Below are 22,133 nucleotides of genomic sequence, written 5' to 3' on the forward strand. Positions count from 1 at the left end.
GGAGGTCTTCTAGTCCAAACCCCTGTTCAAGCAGGAGACCCTATATCATTCCAGACAGATGGCTCTCCAGTCCCTTCTTAAATGCTTCCAGTGATGGGGCACCCACAACTTCTGAAGGCAAGTTAATTGTCCTCACCGTTAGGAAGCTTCTCCTTAATTGCAGGTCGCTTCTCTCTTTGATTAGTTTCCAACCATTATTTCTTTTCCTTCCCCCCCTCTGGTGCTTTGGAGAATAATTTGACCCCTCTCTTCTTTGTGCCAGATTCTCAAATACTGAAATACCGCTATCATGTCACCCTTAATTCTTCTTTTCTTTAGAGTAGCCAGACCCCAAACCTTCAGCCGTTCTTCATAGGGTTTAGTCTCCAGGCCTTTGATCCTCTTAGTTGCTCTTCTCTGAACTTTTTCCAAAGTCTCAACGTCGTTTTTGTAGTGCGGTGACCAAAATTGGTTGCAGGTGTGTCCCTTACTAGGGTTTTGTAAAGCGGCACCAGTCCTTCATGTGATCTTGATTCTATGCAGAGGTGAGTTCCTACCAGTTCGCACCTATTTGGTAGAACCGGTTCGTCAAATCTACCGAACCAGTTAGACGAGGTTCCACCAGTGGACCCGGAAAGCAGGCCACATCTACAGAAGAGGCTCCAAAAAATTTTGAAACCCACCACTGCGACACACACACAAAGAGACAGACTGACACAGAGAGAGAGAGAAAGAGAAAGAAAGGAAGAAATAAATAAATAAATAAAGAAAAAAGAAAGAAAAAGAGTGAGAGATGAAAGAAAAAAAGAGAAAAGGGACAGAGAGACAAAAGGAAGGAAGAGAGAGAGAGAGAGAGAGAGAGAGAGAGAGAGAGAGAGAGAGAGAGAGAGAGAGAGAGAGAGAGAACACATGGCCAGCAAGCCACTCCCACCAGGTCACATGGCCGGCAAGCCACTCCCACAAAGGAGGCCACACCCACAGGGTAGGTTCCAAAAATTTTTGAAACCCGCCACTGATTCTATGCGTCTGTTTATACAACTCCAGGATTGTATTAGCTTTTTTGGCAGCTGCTGCACATTGCTGGCTCATAAATAGGGTTTTACAGCCCTCTCAAAGTGGTTTACAGAATCGCCTTGTGTCCTTGATTAAGGTAACAGTAAAGATTCCCCTCACACATATGGTAAAGATTCCCCTCACACATATGTGCTAGTCGTTCCTGACTCTAGCAGATGGTAATCATCTCCGTTTCAAAGCCGAAGAGCCAGTGCTGTCCGAAAACATCTTCGTGGTCATGTGGCCGGCATGACCTTCCCACCAAAGGGGGTTCCTATTTTTCTACTTGCATTTTTACGTGCTTTCAAACTGCTAGGTTGGCAGAAGCTGGGACAAAGAATGGGAGCTCGCTTCCATTACGCGGCGCTAGGGATTCGAACTGCTGAACTGCCGACCTTTCTGATTGACAAGCTCAGCATCTGAGCCACTGCATCTCCTTGATTAGTTTCCATCTATTGTTACTTGTCTTGCCCTCCCCTGCTTTGGAAAATAGTTTGATACCCCTTCCGCTTTTCTTTGTCTCTCTTTTCTCCCGAGGATGAAGAGAATGTGGGAGCCCCTCCTCCTTTTCCATCCTTCCTTTAAAAAAAACACACAACCATGGGCTTTCGGTGTATCTGACTCGGTCCTTTTTTCTGCACAGTTGGTATTCTCCGAGCACGTGCTGCTTCCTGTTTTTAAGCCTTGGGACTCAATTGTCTCCTTTTAATACACGCTGTTACTTCCTTAAAATAACCCCAAAGTCAGCTTATTCATTTCTGAATAAAGAGACAAATGCTGTTCAGTTGAGCTGGGCCCCTGGTGATCGCATCCACACCCTTTTCTTGGCAGCACAATGGAAATAGCTTTCTGTTTCGTTTTTTGTTTTTTTTCCAGGCTAGGCTCTCCAGATCCCGAAGCGCATGCAAGGATTAGCCTGGTTTAAAATTCTGGCAATCAGTCGAAGGCACCTTTGGTGCTGCCACCTACTGTAAAACTGTACGTTGTCATTTTTATTCTATTGTAAAGTTGGAAGCCAGTGCTTTTTTTTTCCTTCTTCCCCCTCCTACTCTACACTTTTTCCCTTTCTCATTTCCCTACTATTTTTTTCCCCATTTGTATTTGAGACTACAAAATGTAATAACAATTTAATTGTTATTATTATTATTCACATGTAACTAAAACGGCAATCCAGAGTCCTTCCTGTTGTGTGTAACTGATAGGGTAGATACATTTAACTCTTGTGACCAGTGGTGGGTTTCAAAATTTTTTCGAACCTACTCTGTGGGTGTGGCCTCCTTTGTGGGAGTGGCTTGCCAGCCATGTGACCTGGTGGGAGTGGCTTGCCGGCCATGTGTTCTCTCTCTCTCTCCTTCCTTTTGTTTCTCTGTTCCTTTTTCCTTTTTTTCTCTCTCCTTCCTTTTGTTTCTGTTCCTTTTCCTTTCTCTCTCTCTCTCTCCTTCCTTTTGTTTCTCTTTTCCTTTTTTCTTTCATCTCTCTCACTTTTTCTTCCTTTTTTTATTTCTTTCTCTCTTCCTTTCTTTCTCGTTCTGTGTGTGTGTGTGTGTGTGTGTCAGTGGTGGGTTTCAAAAAAGTTTGGAACTTCTTCTGTAGGTGTGGCCTGCTTTCTGGGTCCACTGGTGGAACCTCTTCTAACCGGTTCGGCAAATTTGACGAACCGGTTCTACCGAACTGGTGTGAACTGGTAGGAACCTACCTCTGCTTGTGACACACAAACTTGCCTTTTTTGTCTCCTGCACTGATGCTACTTAGCAAAAGGTTTGTGAGCCTAAAAGGTAACCCCACATCCCTAGATCAGATAATATAGAATAGAGTAGAATAAGAAATAAATAGAAATAGAATAAACAGAACAGCTGAAAATGTATGTTGGTTTTTTTATGTTGTTTTTAACGTTTTATGGATTATTATTTTTTAAGTAATTCATTCTTGTGATTTCCTCACTATTGCAATTGTAGTATTGGGACGTGTGCTTAAGCAGGAGGGTTTGGGGTGCCCTTAAGACCTTTATTTGGGGAAATAGTTCTTATATTTTTTAAAAAGGAAGTGATCATATCAGATAGGGGCTTGTAATTTTTGCACATACACTGCATAGTTTCTGCTGAGAGTTAGGTTGGCCTTGACTCATGAGCTTTGGTGGCGCAGTGGTTAGAGCGCAGTACTGCAGGCTACTTCTGCTGACTGCCAGCAGTTCAAATCTCACTGGCTCAAAGTTGACTCAGCCTTCCATCCCTTGCAAGGTGGTTAAAATGAGGACCCAGATTGTTGGGGGCAAGATGCCGATTTTGTAAGCCGCTTAGAGAGGGTTGTAAAGCACTGTAAAGCGGTATATAAGTGCTATTGCTATGAGCGGTCGCTTAGCAACCATTGAAATTCATTGGGGGGGGCTCACAAAAAGCTTAACGTCCAAAGTTCAAACATTGTGTCATCACGCTTATGTGAGGGTGTTTTGAGTTATTGGCAACCCCATTAACGACGCTTAATGACTAACACATAAAAGATTGTAAAATTAAGTTTGTTCACATAGTGACCTGCTTTACAGCTATCACCACTTATTAGCACAATTGCCACTCAATTTCAGTCATAACTGGAGGACTGCCTTAATGCATTACACAGCGACCTAATTTAATTGCCGTACCTTACTTTCCCCATTTATTCGCTTGGATCTAAGGCCATCAATGCACTGAATAGATTTTCGGACCAAAATTTATTATTAAAAAAATCAATTTATTTATTACAACTCCACTTATAGTCATAATAAATGAAGAAAAAAAAAAAGGACGAGGAATTTTGTACAAGAATTATGTACAGCTTGCAAGTAAAACATTCTTTTATTTTACAGTACAAACATTGAGCGATTCGAGTGAACTGGGCTGGCCAAATGTTGGCCGTCATCATATATCCTTGCAAAGCACCGTCATACAGACATTTATGAACGTTATTATTTGGGTTTATTAAAAAAAAAAAAAAAAAAAAAGACAGTGACGAAGTTTAAAAGTTACAAAAACAAAGCAAGAACATTCAAAGGTTAAAAAGCAGCACAGGATCCTTCACATAGAGCAGAGGTGGGCAACTTGCTATAGCCCCTTTGAAGACCTACGGACTTCAACTCCCAGAATTCCTGACCCAGCATGGTTGGCTGTGGAATTCTGGGAGTTGAAGTCCACAAGTTGTCTGGGATAGGGGGGGGGGGTTTAAGGGGCAGAGTTGCACAACCCTGACTTAAGAGACACGTTTTGCTTCAGCTCCTAGCAGTCTCTTTGCTCAGAGTTTTTCTTCACCGTTTCCCCCCAAATTGGCTTTTTTTAAAAAATAAAAAAAATATGGCACAATTGAACAGGGAAACCAGAGCTTCGTTTTCATTTGGGTTTGGGGACGGAGGAGTCTGGTATGATAAGCTTTTCACTTTTATTTTCTTTTGACATTCTCTGCTACTGTCAATCTTCTTTTCCTGGTTTGTTTAATTTTGGTGTTAAAAAAGGATTTCTTTCTCAGCACTTTCCATGGACAAACCTTGTTTGAAAATATTTGCAGTATAAAAGGGACACCCCTGGGATCAAATTAACCAGCACCTTTAACTAATGCATTAAGGTAAAATACAAACCCTCTTTTGTAGCCTCATTCAGCACAAAACTGGATGAATAAGAACACACTTTACCATTCCTATGAGGTATTTCTTAATAGATTTGACTGGGAATGGAACTTCCTAACCTGCCTATATTTGGAACATGTGCTGAAACAGTTCATTTTCCATTTACAATAATAATAATAATCCAATCCTTTATAAAGATTTAACTACTGGTCGAGCTGTAGGTGCCAAGGTGGCACAGTGGTTAAATGCAGCACTGCAGGCTACTGCTAGATCAGCAGGTCAGCGGTTCAAATCTTATCGGCTCAGGGTTGACTCAGCCTTCCATCCTTCCGAGGTGGGTAAAATGAGGACCCAGATTGTTGGGGGCAATATGCCGACTCTCTGTAAACCGCTTAGAGAGGCCTGAAAGGCCTATGAAGCGGTATATAAGTCTACTGCTATTGCTACTGCTATTGTTTTCATGACTCCTTTCATATTTTAAAAGTATTTCACAATTTAGGCCCCCTTAAGTAAAAACTAGCAATGAGGTTAAGCATGCTTCCATGGATTTTTACAGGTCATTTTTATTTAAAGCAATTAAAAATAATAATTCCTAAAAGTGTTTTTTTTTAAATTAAATATTGGGTTTTGTGTTGGTTTTTTTTTTTTTTTTTTTGCAGAAAATGTGTCCCGGAGGGGAGAGGTTTATTTTAAGAAAGATTGTTTTAAAACCAGCCACAAAACTTGCTAAAACTACAGTAGTTGTCCTAAGCGTTATGTCTTCACCAAAATAAACTAATCACTTTTTAGAATGCGAGAAGAGAATATGAGGAGGTGCACAATGTTGAAAAAAGGTATGACAGCTTTGCTTGTCTATGGACATGCAGCTATCCCACATCTGACGCGCAATTAAAATTGTGGCCTATTGAAGATTTTGAAGGAGGGGTGGAAACACATTACCTGCAAAGGTAGTTGTAAAAGTATACTAGTTTTATAGCTTTTGACATGATCAGACTAATCAAATTCATTACGATTGTCGCAAAGGGTTCTTAAAGCATCTCGATGCCTGCCTTTCTTAAAAGTCGGAGGATGAATCTGCCATTGTTCAGAGCTTGGCTGCCCACTGAGGGTATGGCCGAGCCAGAGGTGGGTTCCTACCAGTTCGCACCTATTCGGTAGAACCGGTTCATCAAATCTATCGAACCAGTTAGAAGAGGTTCCACCAGTGGACCCGGAAAGCAGGCCACACCTACAGAAGAGGTTCCAATTTTTTTTGAAACCCACCACTGGGCCGAGCGCATGATGAGCACATCGAGAACCCAATAATTCAGGTCTGAGCTAGTATTGGAATGGATCCGTTATTGGGCTCTGCAGCTTACATTTCCCTGCTGGGATGAAATGGTTATTGTGAGAAACAAGAAAATTATGGAGAATGGGAGGAAACCTATTGATTTGCCTATTTACAGGCAAACCAAGCCTATAAGGAAGATATTGTTTCATTACATTTGCATGGAGCCAGCTTGAGGGAGAGAAGGGGAAGAGGATAGGCCGATTGTAACTACTCATTAATTTTCAAGCTGTGTCGATTTATCAAGCCCGATCACATAGTATTATAGCAAAGTACAGGTATCTAGCTTGTGTTTGTGTGTATGCTGTTTGCTGTATTGGTTAGGGATACACACACACACACACACACACACACACACCTAACCAATACAGCAAACAGCATATCTAGTTATAGTACTTTGTATTTATGAATTCAGAAGCTTTTAAAAACTTGTGTCCCAAAATCCGATAACAGTTATCAATCAGCACAAAGCGAGGTCAATCTCATCTCCCAGGGACTGTTTAAAATCTCCAAATTAGTCCCAAAGTTTGCAATTCAGAGCATCCTTAATAAAAAGTTTTAGTTTCTCCCTGTCTGCTTTACCAAAAAAAAAAAAAAAAAAAAAGCTGAAAATTGGAAGCATTGGAGTGTTTCTCACTTTTTTTTTTCACTAACACATAATGAAGACAACTGAGCAACCTTTTTCTTTTTGTATCACCACGATTTTTTTTAAAAAAAATCAACAATGTAAAGAGCTGAGAAAATATTTTGACAAAGAAGAGGTTCAAAAATGGGGCATTCACAGTGGTTCAGGCTTCGGAATTGAAAGTTTTGCCAGATAAGGGGCATGTTGATGTCATACGCTGCAAAGTCTGGCTATGGCTGGATTGGCGCTGCCCCGGTGAGAATCAAGGATGTAGCCAGACTGAAAGTGTTTGCAAGTTTCTTGATAAAAGGCAAAAAAATTAGCACAATTTAAAATACAAGCTGCACGTGGCAATTCAGTGCATGTAGAATCACTGAACGAACTGCAAGAGTTATACGTTCTCTTTTCCATTAATCTAAGAATCCAACGTTCACTTTCGTAAATATGCCACCTATATGTTTTATTCTTTGTGTGATTAAAAAAAAAATAGGGCCCCTCTTTGGAGGCACTGAAGTCTACTGAAAAGGTTTTTCAGAGGTAATCACCCTTGTCTTGGGTCTGAAAACATCACTGATGTGGTAAGAGAACTAATCCGATTGTACTGGCAGGAAGAAATGAAAAACATTTCTTGCATACACCCATAATTTCTCTCCCTCTCTCTCTCTCTCTCTCACACACACACACGCACGCACACACATACTCACAAAGAGCCTGTTCACCAAGGACTCAGACCCTGGGACTGCTACGCGAGTAAGGAAGAAGCAGAGACTGCAGGGGTATGCCTGGTCCCTCTCCTGTTAGCAACAGAAGTATTGGCAACCGAAGCAAAATCCCTCAATTTTTGGAAGAAGAAGAAGAAGAAGAGAACAAGCCAATTCCCCCACCCTCACTGAAATGGACTTTTCCAATCTTGCAAAAAGGTTTGTATCCTGTTGTCAGGAATGGGGGTGCGCATGGCCTAGCTCAGCTGGATCCGTTCTCATCTCATGACAAGCAAGTCTTGAGGGGTGCAAGCACCAGGCAAATAGCCTCTCCTGTTTTAATTTTAAAAATGTATATGAAAAGCATATACGCCTCGTGCCTGCATGCCTAGGTTTGAACAGGTGAGTTTGCTTCGGAAGCAACAAGAGCACCTGCTCTTTACTGGAGAGCTGCTTCATAGGAAATCGCACCTTTTCCTGGGCTTGCATGGGGTCCCCGCAGGCTCAGGGAAACACATGGCTGAGTCAAGGGGAAGGAGGGGGGCCAACAGGGGGGCAGTCACGTTCAGGAGTGGGTTGCTGCTGGTTTGTGTCGTGCACATGCGCAGTTGAGCGTAAATTGAAATGAAAATGAAAAAATGATTAAAAACCAAGGCGTAAGCGGCAACTGGGGAATTGGTTCGGGGGTGTGGCCAGCCTGTCATCCCTACTGGCTCAGCAACCCAGTCCCAATTTCCACTACCGGTTCGCCTGAATCGGTGAGAAGCGGTAGCAACCCACCTCTGGTCACGTTGTTGCCAAGGCTCCTTCACTCAATTGTGTGTTTTCCTGGGACTCGGGGGCTGCTCCCGAAGTCCAAGAAAAGGTGCTGCTTCCTGAAGGAATTGCTTAGCAGGTAGCGGAGGTGCCCCCCACTCCAGATCTCAAGGATCTTTGTCCGCTTTAGATCCAACTCCAAAGACATTTCTACAGCTTTGGGCCAAACCACCTGCCACACAATGATGGAACTTGAAAATAGGGACAAAGAGCTGGTAACATAGAACATCTGGGACAATTTCAGTGGTGGGAATTCCAGGAAATGTTCAGAGGTGAGCATGGCTCTTTTGAGCGCGCCAACAGCTCCATTTTTGTAGAAAACAAGGTTCTTGGTGTACCGATCTGTCTCAACAGTTTTCTTCAAGTTTAATTTAATTGCTCTCCTGTCAGAGTAAAATATATATTCACCTCTTTGCAGATATTTTTTAAAATGCTGTTTTGTGGTGCAGGTCCTTTCATTCTTTTCCTTGTTTTCTTATTCCTCTTTTCTTTTTTTAAACCCCCCACTTCCTTCTTCTTTTGTCTTCTTTTTTGGATATTTGGCTCATTGAACAGCAACATCTCCTGGTCCTTCCGTTTCCTTACATGCTCAGTCCCTTCACGGATTTAAGGCATCTTCTTGTGTTCCATTTGGAAAAATAATAATTAAAAAAAACTTTGTATACAAACTTTTTTTTAAAAAAAATTCTTATGTCACAAAGCAGCAATTTCTCTTTTTAGGAAAAAATATATAAATAACCTCTTTGCTCCCTCCCTCTCCCCATTCTACAAAAGGCAATTTCCCTAGGTCAAATATTTTAACTGTACACAGGAGATTCTGCCCCCCTCCCATGTCCTCAACAAGGGCAAGCGACACTATTTACACAGCTGAGCTGGACGCAGTTGAGGGGGGGGCGGGCTCCCCTCACGAGGAATCGGTGCAAGGAGAGGGGGGCGGCGGGTAGAGGTGGTGTGTGTAGCTCCGCTCTGTGTACGGGGAAGGCGGGCAGCTCTCATAGTTCTCCTCTGCAGACAAGTACTGGCTGCGTGGGGTTGGTGGCGGTGGCGTGGGCTCAGAATCGTAGTTGAGGTCGCTGGCATAGCCTTTGCCCCCCATGGTCATCACCCGACGGCTGGGTGCGTAGTCACTGTCACAAACGTCGGTGCTGCACGGGGTTGTGGGAGGTGCAAAATGGCGGTAGCTGTATGGCCTGTAACTGGGCAGAAAACATGAAGAGGCGTGTGAACATCAACACCTGAAGTCAATCGGAGGTCTTCTCGAGCCAGGTGGCATTGTCATCTGTTGCCACCAAGGAAGGACATATCCCAAAGGTGTTCTTTTCAAGAGGCAACTGGACTTTCTAGTTTTTCTTTGAAGGCATTTTGCTTCTCATCCAAGAAGCTTCTTCAGCTCTGACTGGATGGTGGGGAGTTGAAGAAGCTTCTTGGATGAGAAGTGGAACGTCTTCAAAGAAAAACCAGACAGTCCAGTTGTCTCTTGAAACAAAACACCTTTGGGACAACCATGGCCTGGATGACTGAGAATCTCCATACATTCAAGGAGGACGTGATTTTTGGATTGGCTTCCTCTCACAGAGTGGGTGGCTCTTAAATGAGATGGAAGGTCAACCTGGCTCCATGTGTGTCCTCCATCAAGCAGGCTTTCAAAAACAGCTTCCTATTTTCATGGTTAGAATACAGTAACAGAGTTGGAAGGGACCTTGGAGGTCTTCTAGTCCAACCGCCTGCTTACCCAGGAAACTCTACCCCACTTCAAACAGATGATTATCCAACATCTTCTTAAAAACTTCCAGTGTTGGAGCATTCACAACTTTTGGAGGCAAGGCACTGATTAATTGTTCTAACAGTCAGGAAATTTCTCCTCACTTCTAAGTTGCTTCTCTCTTTGATTAGTTTCCACCCATTGCTTCTTGTCCTGCCCTCAGGTGCCTTGGAGAATAGCTTGACTCCCTCTTCTTTGTGGCAGCCCCTGAGATATTGGAACACTGCTTTGATTGTTGAACCAGCAATCAAGACAGCCGAATTTCATGCCTTCAACAGAAAGCCTGGTCACTTGGGTCTTCTTTTGTCCAGATGCAACGCAAATCGCTGCCAGGAAATATCCTGAACCTATCAGGCAAGTAGTACAAAACTCAGAGTGGGGACATGGTCTTACCTGTATGACCTGTGCGTAGAAGGACTATTGGACGAGTAACCAAATTCCATTGTGTAGCGGGAGTCCTCTGTTGCTGGTGATGGAGGCGGGTTCAAAATCTTTAAAGGGAGAATAGAGGGAGTGTCAGCTTTAAGAGAAGCACCGTATTTGTTCCAAGGAAACGTTTTTCTCCACACCGGGAAGGCCATCCGTACTGAACACCAAATGGAAGTTTACTACACATATTACAGTGCTGCTTTTGTAGAGGTATTTTCTTTTCGTTTATTACATTTAAATCTAGATTTCTTTCCCCTTGCTGTAACTATAAGCCATCTTTTCCCCTTTAGATTCTAACCATGTTCAGATTAATTTGTATTCTGTGTCCCTGTTACTTTCAGATGGAATTGGATCCTTTTAAGTGTGTGTGAGAGTAAGGAAGGACATAGGAAGGGAAGGAGAGGGGGAGGAAATAGGGAGGGAGGGAAAAAAGAAGGGAAGAAGGAAGGAAATAGGCTGGGAGGGAGGGAGGAAATAGGGTTGGGAAGAAGGGAGGAAAGAGGAAGAGAGAGAGGGAGGGAGGAAAGTGAGATTAAAACACCAGTAGAATGTGTTTGTGAAAGAATATAAGTAACGAGATTATGCTGTTCATCATAAAATGCTGCCAAGAACGGGAAATAAGATAGGGCAATATGGTTAATCCCAACTTTTCATGCAAATTTAAGCTTACATTTTCTCCCATGTTATTCATATGGTTCCATCAACTTTACTGAATTGTTTCAGTTTGTGTTGAGGAATCAATCTTTCCGACTTAGATGCAAAAAAAAAAGGTCTCTTACTGGAGGGAAGTAGGTTCCTTTGATGCTGGAGGAGCTGCTGGAGGACGCCCCGGTGACGTGAGCTCGGTCATAAGGTGGGCCGCTGCTTCCTGCCATGATGCTAAGTGAACTGATCACAGATTTACCACGGGACATTCCTAAAGAAAACCCCAGGGAATACAGTCAAAGACTTAGAAGAAAATATATTTATTTAAGCATCATACGCTCAACCTAATTTAAAAGGCCTCTGCGTCATTGTGTGTGCTTTATGATCACAATGACGCAGAGGCCATTCTGAAGATGGATTTTCCAGGACCAATGGAGGCATTCTGGGGAAGGAGAGAACTTGAGACCACAATAAAGGTGTCGCTGAAGAATCTGTTTGCCCTCCCCTCTAATTTTACACACTAAGGAAGAGATGCAATTGATGTGACACTTTTGCCTTCCCAAATGCAAGTCACAAATCTGTAGCCTTTTTACAAGATTTCCAAGCCACACTGGACTTTTTCTTAACTAGCAAAATGCTTGCTGGATTCCTCAATGCGACAAAGGTCATAAGTGTGAAAAATGGACATAAGCCACTTTTTTTCCCCAGCGCCATTGTTAACAAATGAAAGGTCATTAAATGAACTGTTGTAAATTGAGGACTACCTGTATAAATCTGACCTGGAAGAGATCCAGAAAGGGAGCTTGGGTGAGGCACATAACCCAGAGGCACAGAAGACGGTCCATGGACAACGTAGTCATTGGTCATTGTTTCTCCATCTCCTTTCATGCGTGGGCACAGCACTCTCTGACAAACGAAGTACATAGCACCAACGACAAACACCGTAAGGATCACACCGATGACGGAGCCGATTGTATTGGTGGCAGGTGGGGCTGGTTCTTCGGTTGTGTCTAGGAAGGAAGGAGAAAAATCACTTTAAAAAAGACGAGAGCTCTGTAGAACTTCTCTGTTCCTTAATGTCTTATGTCTATGTACATTTACCCATTAGTATAGCTGTTTTACTATAATCCTTCTCATCTCAATGGTCCAAAGTCCTGTTGCTCAGTGGTCCAAAGTCCTCTTTTCTGATGAGAGCAACTTTTGCCAAAAGCACCAACAACTGGTTCAATGACCGTGTGATTACTGTGCTTGATTGGCCTCTCCATTCTTCCTCCGTACTCTGGGTCCTTGGTTTCCAAATGAAATGCAAAAGTTGCTCTCGTCAGAAAAGAGGACTTTGGACCACTGAGCAACAGGATTTTGGACCATTGTGCTTCATTAAGACCAGGGTCAACACAGATGTCTACCAGGAGATTTTGGAGCACTTCATGCTTCCTTCTGCAGATGAGTTTTATGGGGATGCTGACTTCATTTTCCAGCTGCCCACACTGCCAAAAGCACCAAAACCTGGTTCAATGACCGTGGGATTACTGTGCTTGATTGGCCAGCAAACTCACCTGACCTGAACCCCATAGAAAATCTATGGGGCATTGCCAAGAGAAAGATGAGAGACATGAGACCGAACAATGCAGAAGAGCTGAAGGCCGCTATTGAAGCATCCTGGCCTTCCATAACACCTCAGCAGTGCCACAGGCTGATAGCTTCCATGCCATGCCGCATTGAGGCAGTAATTGCTGCAAAAGGGGCCCAACCCAAGTACTGAGTACATATGCATGCTTATACTTTTCAGAGGTCCGATATTGTTCTATGTACAATCCTTGTTTTATTGATTGCATGTAATATTCTAATTATCTGAGATTGTGGATTTGGGGTTTTCATGAGCTGTACGCCATAATCATCACAATTATGACAAATCACAGCTTGAACTTTCTTGCTTTGCATGTAATGAGTCTTATCTCATATATTAGTTTCACCTTTTAAGTTGCATTACTGAAATAAATGAACTTTTGTATGATATTCTAATTTTTCAAGTTTCACCTGTAGGTATCATTGGTATTATTGTTATTACTCTGTTGTTTTGTATGTACACCGAGACCTTATGCACCAGAGGAAAAAATACAGTATAGTATAACACAGCATAGTATAGTATTAACATAGTATTAGTTTAGTATAGTTTTGTATTTGTATAGTATAATTACATTCTATTCTATTTTATTCTTTTCTATATTCTATTCCAGTGATGGCGAATCTTTTCGGCACTTCTGAAACGGTTGCGCAGAAATGTTGCACGCACATGCGCACTCTCATCAGGGCCATGCTCTGGGAAAACCAAACTTCTGGGTTCTAGTGCTCATGCGTGCCAGATGATCAGCTGGCCAGCATGCATACGGTTTTTGGCACTGCTGCACATGCGAAGGTCAGCTGATCGTTGGGCGCGTATGTGCGTTAGAATCCGGAAGACAAACAGGCAAGGCTTTGTGTGCCGGGTGATGTGGCTCCATGTGCCACTTTGGGCATGCGTGCCCATAGGTTCACCATCACGGTTCTATTCTATTCTATATTCTATTCTATCCTACCCCTCTCCCTTATTCTATTTCTATACTCTACTCTACAGTTCTGTTCTATTCTAATCGTGGTGGTGCAGTGATTAGAATGCAGTATTGCAGGCTAACTCAGTGGTCACTTCCAGGAGTTCGATCCTGACCAGCTCAAGGTTGACTCAGCCTTCCATCCCTCCGAGGTGGGTAAAATGAAGACCCAGATTGTTGGGGGGCAACAGGCTGACTCTGTAAACCACTTAGAAAGGGCTGTAAAAGCACTATAAAGTGGTATATGTCTAAGTGCTACTGCTACTGTCATCCTATCCCAATTCCTATTATTTCTATTTCTATTCTAATGTGTTCTGATACCTGTCTAATCATATAAATGGAAAGAGGGACATGTCGTGAAATAACGGACCTATTTCACTATATGGATACTTGATGCAAAAACTGAATTTTAGTAAAGCTGAGTATCTTCACACATGAGCCGCTTTCCACATGATATACAAATTAAAGCAAAATTACCCAGATTCCACAAATCAAACTGAAGCACTTGGTGTGCTCATTCTCCCTTGGTTATTTTTGGTTATTTTCTTGTAGGTGTGTCATTACCCAAATTAGGTAACATCAACCGTACAAATCAAACCGGACACAACCATGTTTAGTTGCACATAGCAGAAGAGTGTCAGAACGTGAAGGGCTAAAGCATGCCATTCAGCAAAGCAAATTTTATTATGCACTTATTTTTGCATGCTGCTGAATAATTCTGACTCCCTGCAGCTTACAACAAAAGAAAAGACGATGAAGCGAAACAAAGAAGAAAAACCAGATGTGGGTATACTTACAGCAGCCCTGTTCGTCTGAATTGTCATTGCAATCGAGGCTGTGATCACATTTCTTGTTTTTCCCAATGCACTGACCACTCGCACACCGGAACTGGTCAGTTAAACAAAGCACTGGAGGGAGGAAACCAAATCCATCATTAACAAATGAGAAATATATATATATATTTAAAATTGCAAGTTGGATATTCAACACAAAGACATAGGACAAGTAATCGCATCATTGAACATTTTAGACTGAACAAAAACAATCACGCCTTATCTTGGATCACCATTATTATTGTATACCTTATTTTAAATTTTGCAGCTTGCTGTTTAAGATAAAATTTTCCCAGGGAAACGTACAATGAAGGGTACACTTTCAAAGCCATGATCTGGCGAAACTAAACATGTAAACTACATTAACAAGGGATTTCAAAGGAGTCGATGGCTTATTCAGGGTGAAAGTGGGCCTCAGAGTAACCTCTGCTGCTTAGGCTAATTGCCAGCATTACAAACAATGCCACAATTGCATTGCCAAGGAACAACAACAAAAAAGGGAGTTGCTGGCCACAAATGCACAACAGCTCCCCTCAGTGGACAACACTGCCAACTACAACTAATCCTTGACTTAACAATAGCAGTAGACTTATATACCGCTTCATAGGCCTTTCAGGCCTCTCTAAGCGGTTTACAGAGTCAGCATATTGCCCCCAACAATCTGGGTCCTCATTTTACCCACCTCGGAAGGATGGAAGGCTGAGTCAACCCTGAGCCGGTGAGATTTGAACCGCTGACCTGCTGATCTAGCAGTAGCCTGCAGTGCTGCATTTAACCACTGCGCCACCTTGGCTCAACCGTAACTGAACCCAGCAAATTACAGGTAGTCCTCAACTTAAAACAGTTCACATTCCAAGTTATAGCAGCACTGAAAAAAAGTGACTTAGGAACACGTTTCACATTTATGACCGTCGCAGTATTCCTCACGGTCAACGTGATTTATATTTGGATGCTCGACAACTGATTCACATTTATGATGGTGGCAGTGTCCCGGGGTTGTGCGGTCCCCTTTTGCGACCTTCTGACAAGCAGAGACAATGGGGGAAGCCAGATTCACTGTGTTATTCATTTAACACACTCGTGATCCACTTAACAACTGTGGCAAGAAAGGTTGTAAAATGGGGGCAAAACTGACTTAACGGCTGTCTTGCTTAGCCACTGGGAATTTTGGCCTCAACTGTGGCCGTAAGTCGAGGACTACCTGCAAGAATCCCTATTTTGCTCAGGGACGTGGAATACCTTCACATTTCTTTTCGTCGGAGTTATCCTGGCAATTTGGTTCTCCGTTGCACTGCAGGGCGGCATCGATGCACTGCCCGCTCTCACACTGGAACTGGGAATCGGAGCACAAGGGGCAGTTCTTCTCGTCACTGGCATCCTCACACTCCGTGTACCCATCACAACGCCAAGCCACAGGGATGCAGTCAATCTCTCCTGTGTAACACGTGAACTGTTGTGGGGAGCAGGTTGGAGGCTCTGTTGGGGAAGAGAGAAAAGGCCTCTATTTTCAGATGCAACACAAAGAATAAGTGAATAAGTAGCTGTCTGAATATACAGTAGCAAAATATCTCCGCACAAGTTGGAATTACCTATCTGGAAAATTGGGATTTGCTTGAAACATGCACTGATTGAAAACTCTCTGCCCCATGACCAATGACTCTGGGAACCATAGTTGTACATCAATGTGCAGTAGCAATAGAGCTACTGAAGTGGTATATAAGTCTAGAGCTTAGATTTATATACTACTTCACAGTGCTTTACAGCCCTCTCTAAGCAGTTGTTGTGACCGGCCAACAAAGCTGGAGGGCAGAGTCGGACAGTGACTTAGGAACACTTAGGACTTAGGTTGGAGAGGAACCTGGGCCAGTCCTGGACTCTGGGGAAGGCTCTGAGGAGGGGCTCTGTGTCGGAGGCAGAGAGGGGACCAGGGCCGTATGCCAGTTATCAGCTGACTTCAGAGTCAGACATCAGTGAGGCAGAGGAACAGCTGGAGCCTGTTCCCAGTGTGCACATGTGTAGAGTTGCCAGATGAAGAGATCAGCTAAAGGTACAGGGGTCGACTTGGGAGTAAGGCCACAGGTGGATGATGAATGGCTCCTCCCATAGGGAATAAAGGAGGAGCAAAAGTGGAGGGGTGTTTGCAGGAGACAATTAGTTCATTCCTGCATTCTTGCCAAGTATTGTGGCGTCTGAAAGATATCAGCCTGGCCGCTCTCCAACCCTGATAAAGGTCGGTAATTGTGAACTATCTTGAAAGACTGTGGGATAGAGAAAAGACATTGCTGGAGAGGAATTCACTGTAAATAAAATAAAAGGGGGTTACTGAGACGAGGACTCGGCTTCGTGCTGCTGGGGAAGTCTAGGTCAGAACAGCAGTTGACAGTCAGCATATTGTCCTCCTTTTATTGACCTCAAAAGAATGGAAGGCTGAGTCAGTAATATGCTGACTGTGTAAACCGCTTAAAGAAGGCTCTAAGTCACTGTGAAGGGGTATATAAGTCTAAGTACTATTGCTATTAACACATGGCATTGTTACAGTAGCCAGGAAACCACAATGCTGTTGCAGAGTAGTAGTTGGGCTTGGCAAGGGAACCAGTCCTCCTATAGGACACGCTTGTGCACTTCTCAAAGTGTGCCACAGGAAGGCGACACAAGTGGCTCTTCCTGTAGCATCACCCAAGGGTTCCAATCCTTCGCAGAGTTACCTCGCAACCGGAAAGGTTTGGAGCCGTCAGGAATTTGCCTGCCCGCACAGAGCACCAGCTTACCTCCCCACCGGAGTGGTACCTATCTATCCACTTGCACCAAAGATGTTTTCGAACTGTTAGGTGGACAGAAACTGAGGCGAGTGACAGGAGCTCATCCTGCCATACAGTGCTTGGGCTCAAACCACCGGTGCTGAGCATCATTAAGCCATGGAGCCACTGTACCTCTTTCTACCTAAATCAAGATTACCTTAAAAAAAAAAGTCTTACCTCCACAAGAAAGTTCATCTTCAAGCAGGACTAGATGCATGGGACAGGAGCAACGCGTAGTTCCATCACTTTTTATAATGCAGATGTGAGAACAGCCACCGTTGTCTTGGGAACAGGGGTGCTTTCCTGAAAGACAAAGTGCATTCACAGAGGGTATTTTATATCTCAAACACCTGTTTGCTTGGGTTTTGTTTTTTTTAATTATATACTATAGATTTCAGACTGCCTCCTAGGAAACCAAGAGTGGCTCAAAATCTCCACGAAGATCAGCTACCTCTCCCGTATCAATAATTCACATCAGTATCATCAGTAATTCTCTGGAAAAAGTGCAAAATGGTTTAAGCGACAAGGACAAAGGCCAGGGCAAAGTTTAGCACCAAAACGTCTTTTCAATGTCTCGGAATGTGAATGTGAAGCTATCTCTGCATGATGACATTTCTGGGAAGGTTCGAAGGTCAACATAGTATCCTAACACAGTGTTTCTCAACCTTGGCAACTTGAAGACGTCTGGACTTCAACTCCCAGAATTCCCCAGCCAGCATTCGCTGGCTGGGGAATTCTGGGAGTTGAAGTCCAGACATCTTCAAGTTGCCAAGGTTGAGAAACACTGTCCTAACAGACCTAAGATGACCATATTGTTAAACTGACTGATGCATTTTCCTTCCAAAGAAAGTTAAAAACAATAAAAAAAAAAATATAAACTGCAAATCTAAAATCCCTGAGGGAAAATAAGCTGCAAATCTAATGTTTTCCTCTGTGTGTGGGGGTGGAGGTGGGGTGTTCTTTCTAGCAATGCCTATCATTCTGACGCAGCCAAAAGCAGATGTTGCAAGGCTGATGCCAAAGTTTCATATAGGAAGAGACAAATGCTGCCACCAAGAAATATGGTTTTACAATGTTAAAAATCATGATGGTATCAATTGAGCTTAAAATTGCAATCTAAAAAAGCTGAAACCTGTGACGTCTCTATGCCAGGGGTGTCAAACCCGTGGCATCACGTTGTCATCATGTGATGTATCGCGACTTTCCCCCTTCACTAAACTGGGGGTGGGGGGTGGGCATAGCCAGCGGGTGATGCCTCCGGCCCGCAAGCCGCACATTTGACACCCTTTGCTCCATGCTGTGAAAAAGCAGAAACGCTGTAGTCTCCTAGCCAGACCATGATGAGAATAGGAGTAAAGAAAGGTCTGCTTTCTTCAGGTATCTCACCTGCTAATCTGATGAAGATATTATTTTGCATGGGATCTACTGTAAATGGGTATCTTCTAACTCAGTGTTTCTCAATCTTGGCGACTTTAAGTCCTGTGGACTTCAACTCCCAGAATTCCCCGGCCAGCTGGGGTATTCTGGGAGTTGAAGTCCACAGGACTTAAAGTTGCCAAGGTTGAGCAACACTGTTCTAACTAAACATCTGGAGCTTTTAGACTAGTATTTCTCAAACTTGGCAAATACGAGGTGTGTAAACTTCAACTCTCAGAATTCTCCAGTTAATGAATCATAGGGAAGCTGTTTTGAGAGAAGTAACAGGTAAGTTCTTCCTTCGATGTGGCGAAACACTTACGGTATTCCTGCATGTTGAGTTCTTTAACGGCATGGATGTCGCTCAGCTGAGCAATCCGAGCCTGAACCTTTGTTCGTCCCTCCTGGCGAGTCATGTCAATTTTCTCAATCATCTGTTGATGACGATCAATCCAGTAAAGCCATTTTTCAAATACGGTCAGGCCTATAGGCTGCAGTATGTTGGAGTCTTCTAGGACTATCCGATTCGCACCTTTGAAATGGGGGAGAAAAAAAGGGAAAACTGAACTACAACAAAATGTTTGTAACTTCACATATGCTGTGACTGTGTCTTAACGTGAGATGCCTAAGCCACAATGCTGAATGAGCTCAATAAAATGCACAACAGCTGTAAACAGATTTCAAACGCTCCAAGTTTATGTTTGGAAACAAAAGGTTACAAAAGAATTGCCTCCTCCTCTAACAAGGCAACGCCTCTGGAGCTGATTGCCAGAAGTTTCAACATAAAGACAATATAATTTGCATAAGAGATATTAAATTGATGAGACATCCAGTCACAAGATGCAATGCATACCTTCCATCACTTTAACAGTGGATCACCCAGATCCAGTCCAACCACAATATCAATATCAGCAACCAATAAAAGTTCCTGATTTAAGTTGATTAGTATGCATTTTAAGGGAAAGTGAAAGATAACGTGACCCGTCAAAAGCGCAGACGACAAAAGCACGATTGACAAAATCGCGCCTTTGACGTCATCACAGCGCGACGAAAAAGATCGAAAAATTCAAATAAAAATTAATAAAAATTAAATTAAAGCAAGCCGATTCACATAAAGGTAAGGGTTAGGGTTAGGTTTAGGGTTAGGTTTGGGGGGCTTAGGGTAAGGTTTTCCCTTTATTTTTACATTTTTCGTCGCGCTGTGATGACATCACAGCGCGCTTTTGTCGAGCGCGATTTTGTCCTACGCGCTTTTGTGGTGGAACCGAAAGATAAATATATTTAACATGTATCTAAAATTGATCTGAATGGAACCACACCTGTTTTGAGATATGATAACATCCCACGCGCATGTGTGTGTGTGTAATCTTTCTAGCAATGCCTATCAGTCTGATGGAGAAAAAAGTGGATGTTGCAAGGCTGAGCCCAAATTTCATATGGGAAGAGACAAACCCGACTTCCAGGAAATACGGTTTCAGAACATTACAAATCACAATGTTATCAACGGAGCTTAACATTACGATCTAAAAAAACTGAAACAGGTAAAGGCTGCATGCTGCAGAAAAGCGGAAACGCTCAAGTGTCCTAGCCAGGCCATTACGAGAATACGTGGGAAGAAAGGCCTGCTTTCTCCGGGAATCTCACCTGCTAATCCGAGGAAGACATTCTTGCCCCTATCAACACCTGTTCTTCCACAGAGTGAGTCCAAAAGACCCTCCTCCAAATTCCAGGGATTATTTTATTCTATAGCAGGGGTGTCAAACTGGATTACTTTGAGGGCTGGATCAGCATCCTTCACAGGCTGGCCGGGGAGTGGGTTGGGGGGCACACACGGGACAGACGCCTCCTGCAGCACCCGGCCGGCCAAAAAATGAGGCACGTGGAGGGGAGCCTGTGAGGCCCCCTACACCCCCGTTCTTTGTCCTGGGCAGCCTCCTACAGCACCCTACCACCCAAAATGGGGGAGGAAGGGGATGTGTGTGGCCCCCCACACTCCATTTTCGGCCTGGACAGCCTCCTGCCAACACCCTGCCAGTCAAAATGAGGCACAGAGGGACTGTGTGAGGCCCCCAACACCCTGTTTTTCCCTGGATGGCCTCCTGCAGCACCCTGTCGGCCAAAACAGGGCACGGAGGGGCCGTGTGAGGCCTCCTGCACCCCGTTTTCGGCCTGGACAGTCTCCTGCAGCACCCTGCCGGCCAAAACGGGGCACAGGAGAGCCTCATGTGAGGCCTACATGCCCCATTTTGGCTGCTAGAGGCACCGCGGGCCAGTCTTTTGCTATTTCCAGGCCAGCCCCATGGGCCAGATTAAAGCACTCTGCAGGCCGGATCCAGCCCTTAGGCCTGGAGCTTTATATCCCTGTTCTATAGTATCTTCTATTCTGTGTAGAATTGGGGGCCTTTGAAGAATCACTGGGGTCACACCTAACTAAGAGGTTTGTATTGGTTTGTAATTCTGACTTATCCCATTGAAAAGGAGATCTCAACTTCCTTGACAGGGATTGGTGAAAGTGGGAGGGTTTTATTTTTTAACAGAAAACCAATGGTTCCAGGTTTCCCACCAATAGAGCTATAACGTTCTCTAAATCTCATCCAACCAAACCGCAAGAAGTAATTTTCTAACCACAGAATAAGTCTTCCAGAAACCCCAATTACGACTCACAAATGTGGTCTATCGTACAGGAAAAAAGAGGCTTAGTAAAAATGCTCTTGAGGTTTAACGTACAGTAAATCACTATCTGTAAGGAAAATAGAGGTGGGAATAAGGTAGTCCCTGATTTACAACAGTTCAGTTAATGGCCATTCAAAGTCACAACGGCACTGAAAAAAGTGACTTATGACCATTTTTCACACTTACAACCTTTGTAGCAGTGGTGGGTTACGACCGGTACGCCCCCGGTATGGGAGCGCCGGGTACTGTTCTGGTACGGTGCTCCGGAGGGCCCACCCGCTTGCCCGCACTCCTTACTGGTATTTGAGCTCTTCGGGGCTAACATGCACGGAACATACGGCACCTGTGCAGTACTCCGCCAAGCTGCTGGAGTGTCGCGGAGGCGTCGCAGGAGGTAAGGATGCATGCACGCGCTGTGCGCATGCACTGCACGCATTCATGGGGAGGACGCTGGACCCCATTGCATCGTACCAGTTGCAACAGGATCCGGAACCCACCACTGCTTTGTAGAATCCCCGTGATCCTGTGAACAAAATTCAGATGCTTGGCAAATGAGCCATACTTATGAGTGTTGCTGTTTCCCAAGGTCATGTCATCCCCTTTTGCAACCTTTTGACAAGCAAAATCCACGGGGAAGCCAGATCCACTTAACAACCATGTTGCCACCTTATCAATTGTAGTGACTCACTTAACCACTGTGGCAAGAAATGTTGTAAGATGAGGCAAAATTCACTTAACAAATATCTTATTTAACAACATAAATTTGGGGCTGAATTGTGGTCCAAAGTTGAAAACTATCTGTATAGGAAAATCAAAACCTGAAATAATTAATAATGAAAAGAAGGTAGAAAAGGACTTTTGTAAGCCATAGTTTTTTTTTAAAAATTATTGCTTGCCCA

At 43.7% G+C, this 22,133-nt stretch overlaps 1 protein-coding gene across 2 annotated transcripts in view; it reads right to left on the reverse strand.

Annotated features, from left to right (window-relative positions):
• Positions 1-6,532: 6,532 nt before the first annotated feature.
• The window catches only part of LRP6 (LDL receptor related protein 6), an 87,695-nt gene continuing 72,094 nt past the window's right edge, over positions 6,533-22,133 (reverse strand). Inside the window, exons 16-23 of one of the 2 annotated variants that reach the window (XM_087722244.1) lie at positions 18,884-19,093; positions 17,323-17,448; positions 15,587-15,823; positions 14,312-14,422; positions 11,706-11,936; positions 11,061-11,197; positions 10,246-10,343; positions 6,533-9,286 (exon numbers count right to left, since the gene is read on the reverse strand). In XM_087722244.1, the coding sequence (XP_087578370.1) occupies positions 8,995-9,286; positions 10,246-10,343; positions 11,061-11,197; positions 11,706-11,936; positions 14,312-14,422; positions 15,587-15,823; positions 17,323-17,448; positions 18,884-19,093 (1,442 nt within the window). In that variant the 3' untranslated portion in view covers positions 6,533-8,994. Of the gene's footprint in view, positions 9,287-10,245; positions 10,344-11,060; positions 11,198-11,690; positions 11,937-14,311; positions 14,423-15,586; positions 15,824-17,322; positions 17,449-18,883; positions 19,094-22,133 lie in introns of both variants that reach the window. The other variant, XM_087722243.1, reaches the window with a different exon arrangement.

Source organism: Thamnophis sirtalis, unplaced genomic scaffold (assembly GCF_051295495.1).
Source record: "Thamnophis sirtalis isolate CommonGarterSnake01/CBP01778 unplaced genomic scaffold, rThaSir2_p1.2 scaffold_9, whole genome shotgun sequence".
Lineage (NCBI taxonomy): Eukaryota > Metazoa > Chordata > Lepidosauria > Squamata > Natricidae > Thamnophis > Thamnophis sirtalis.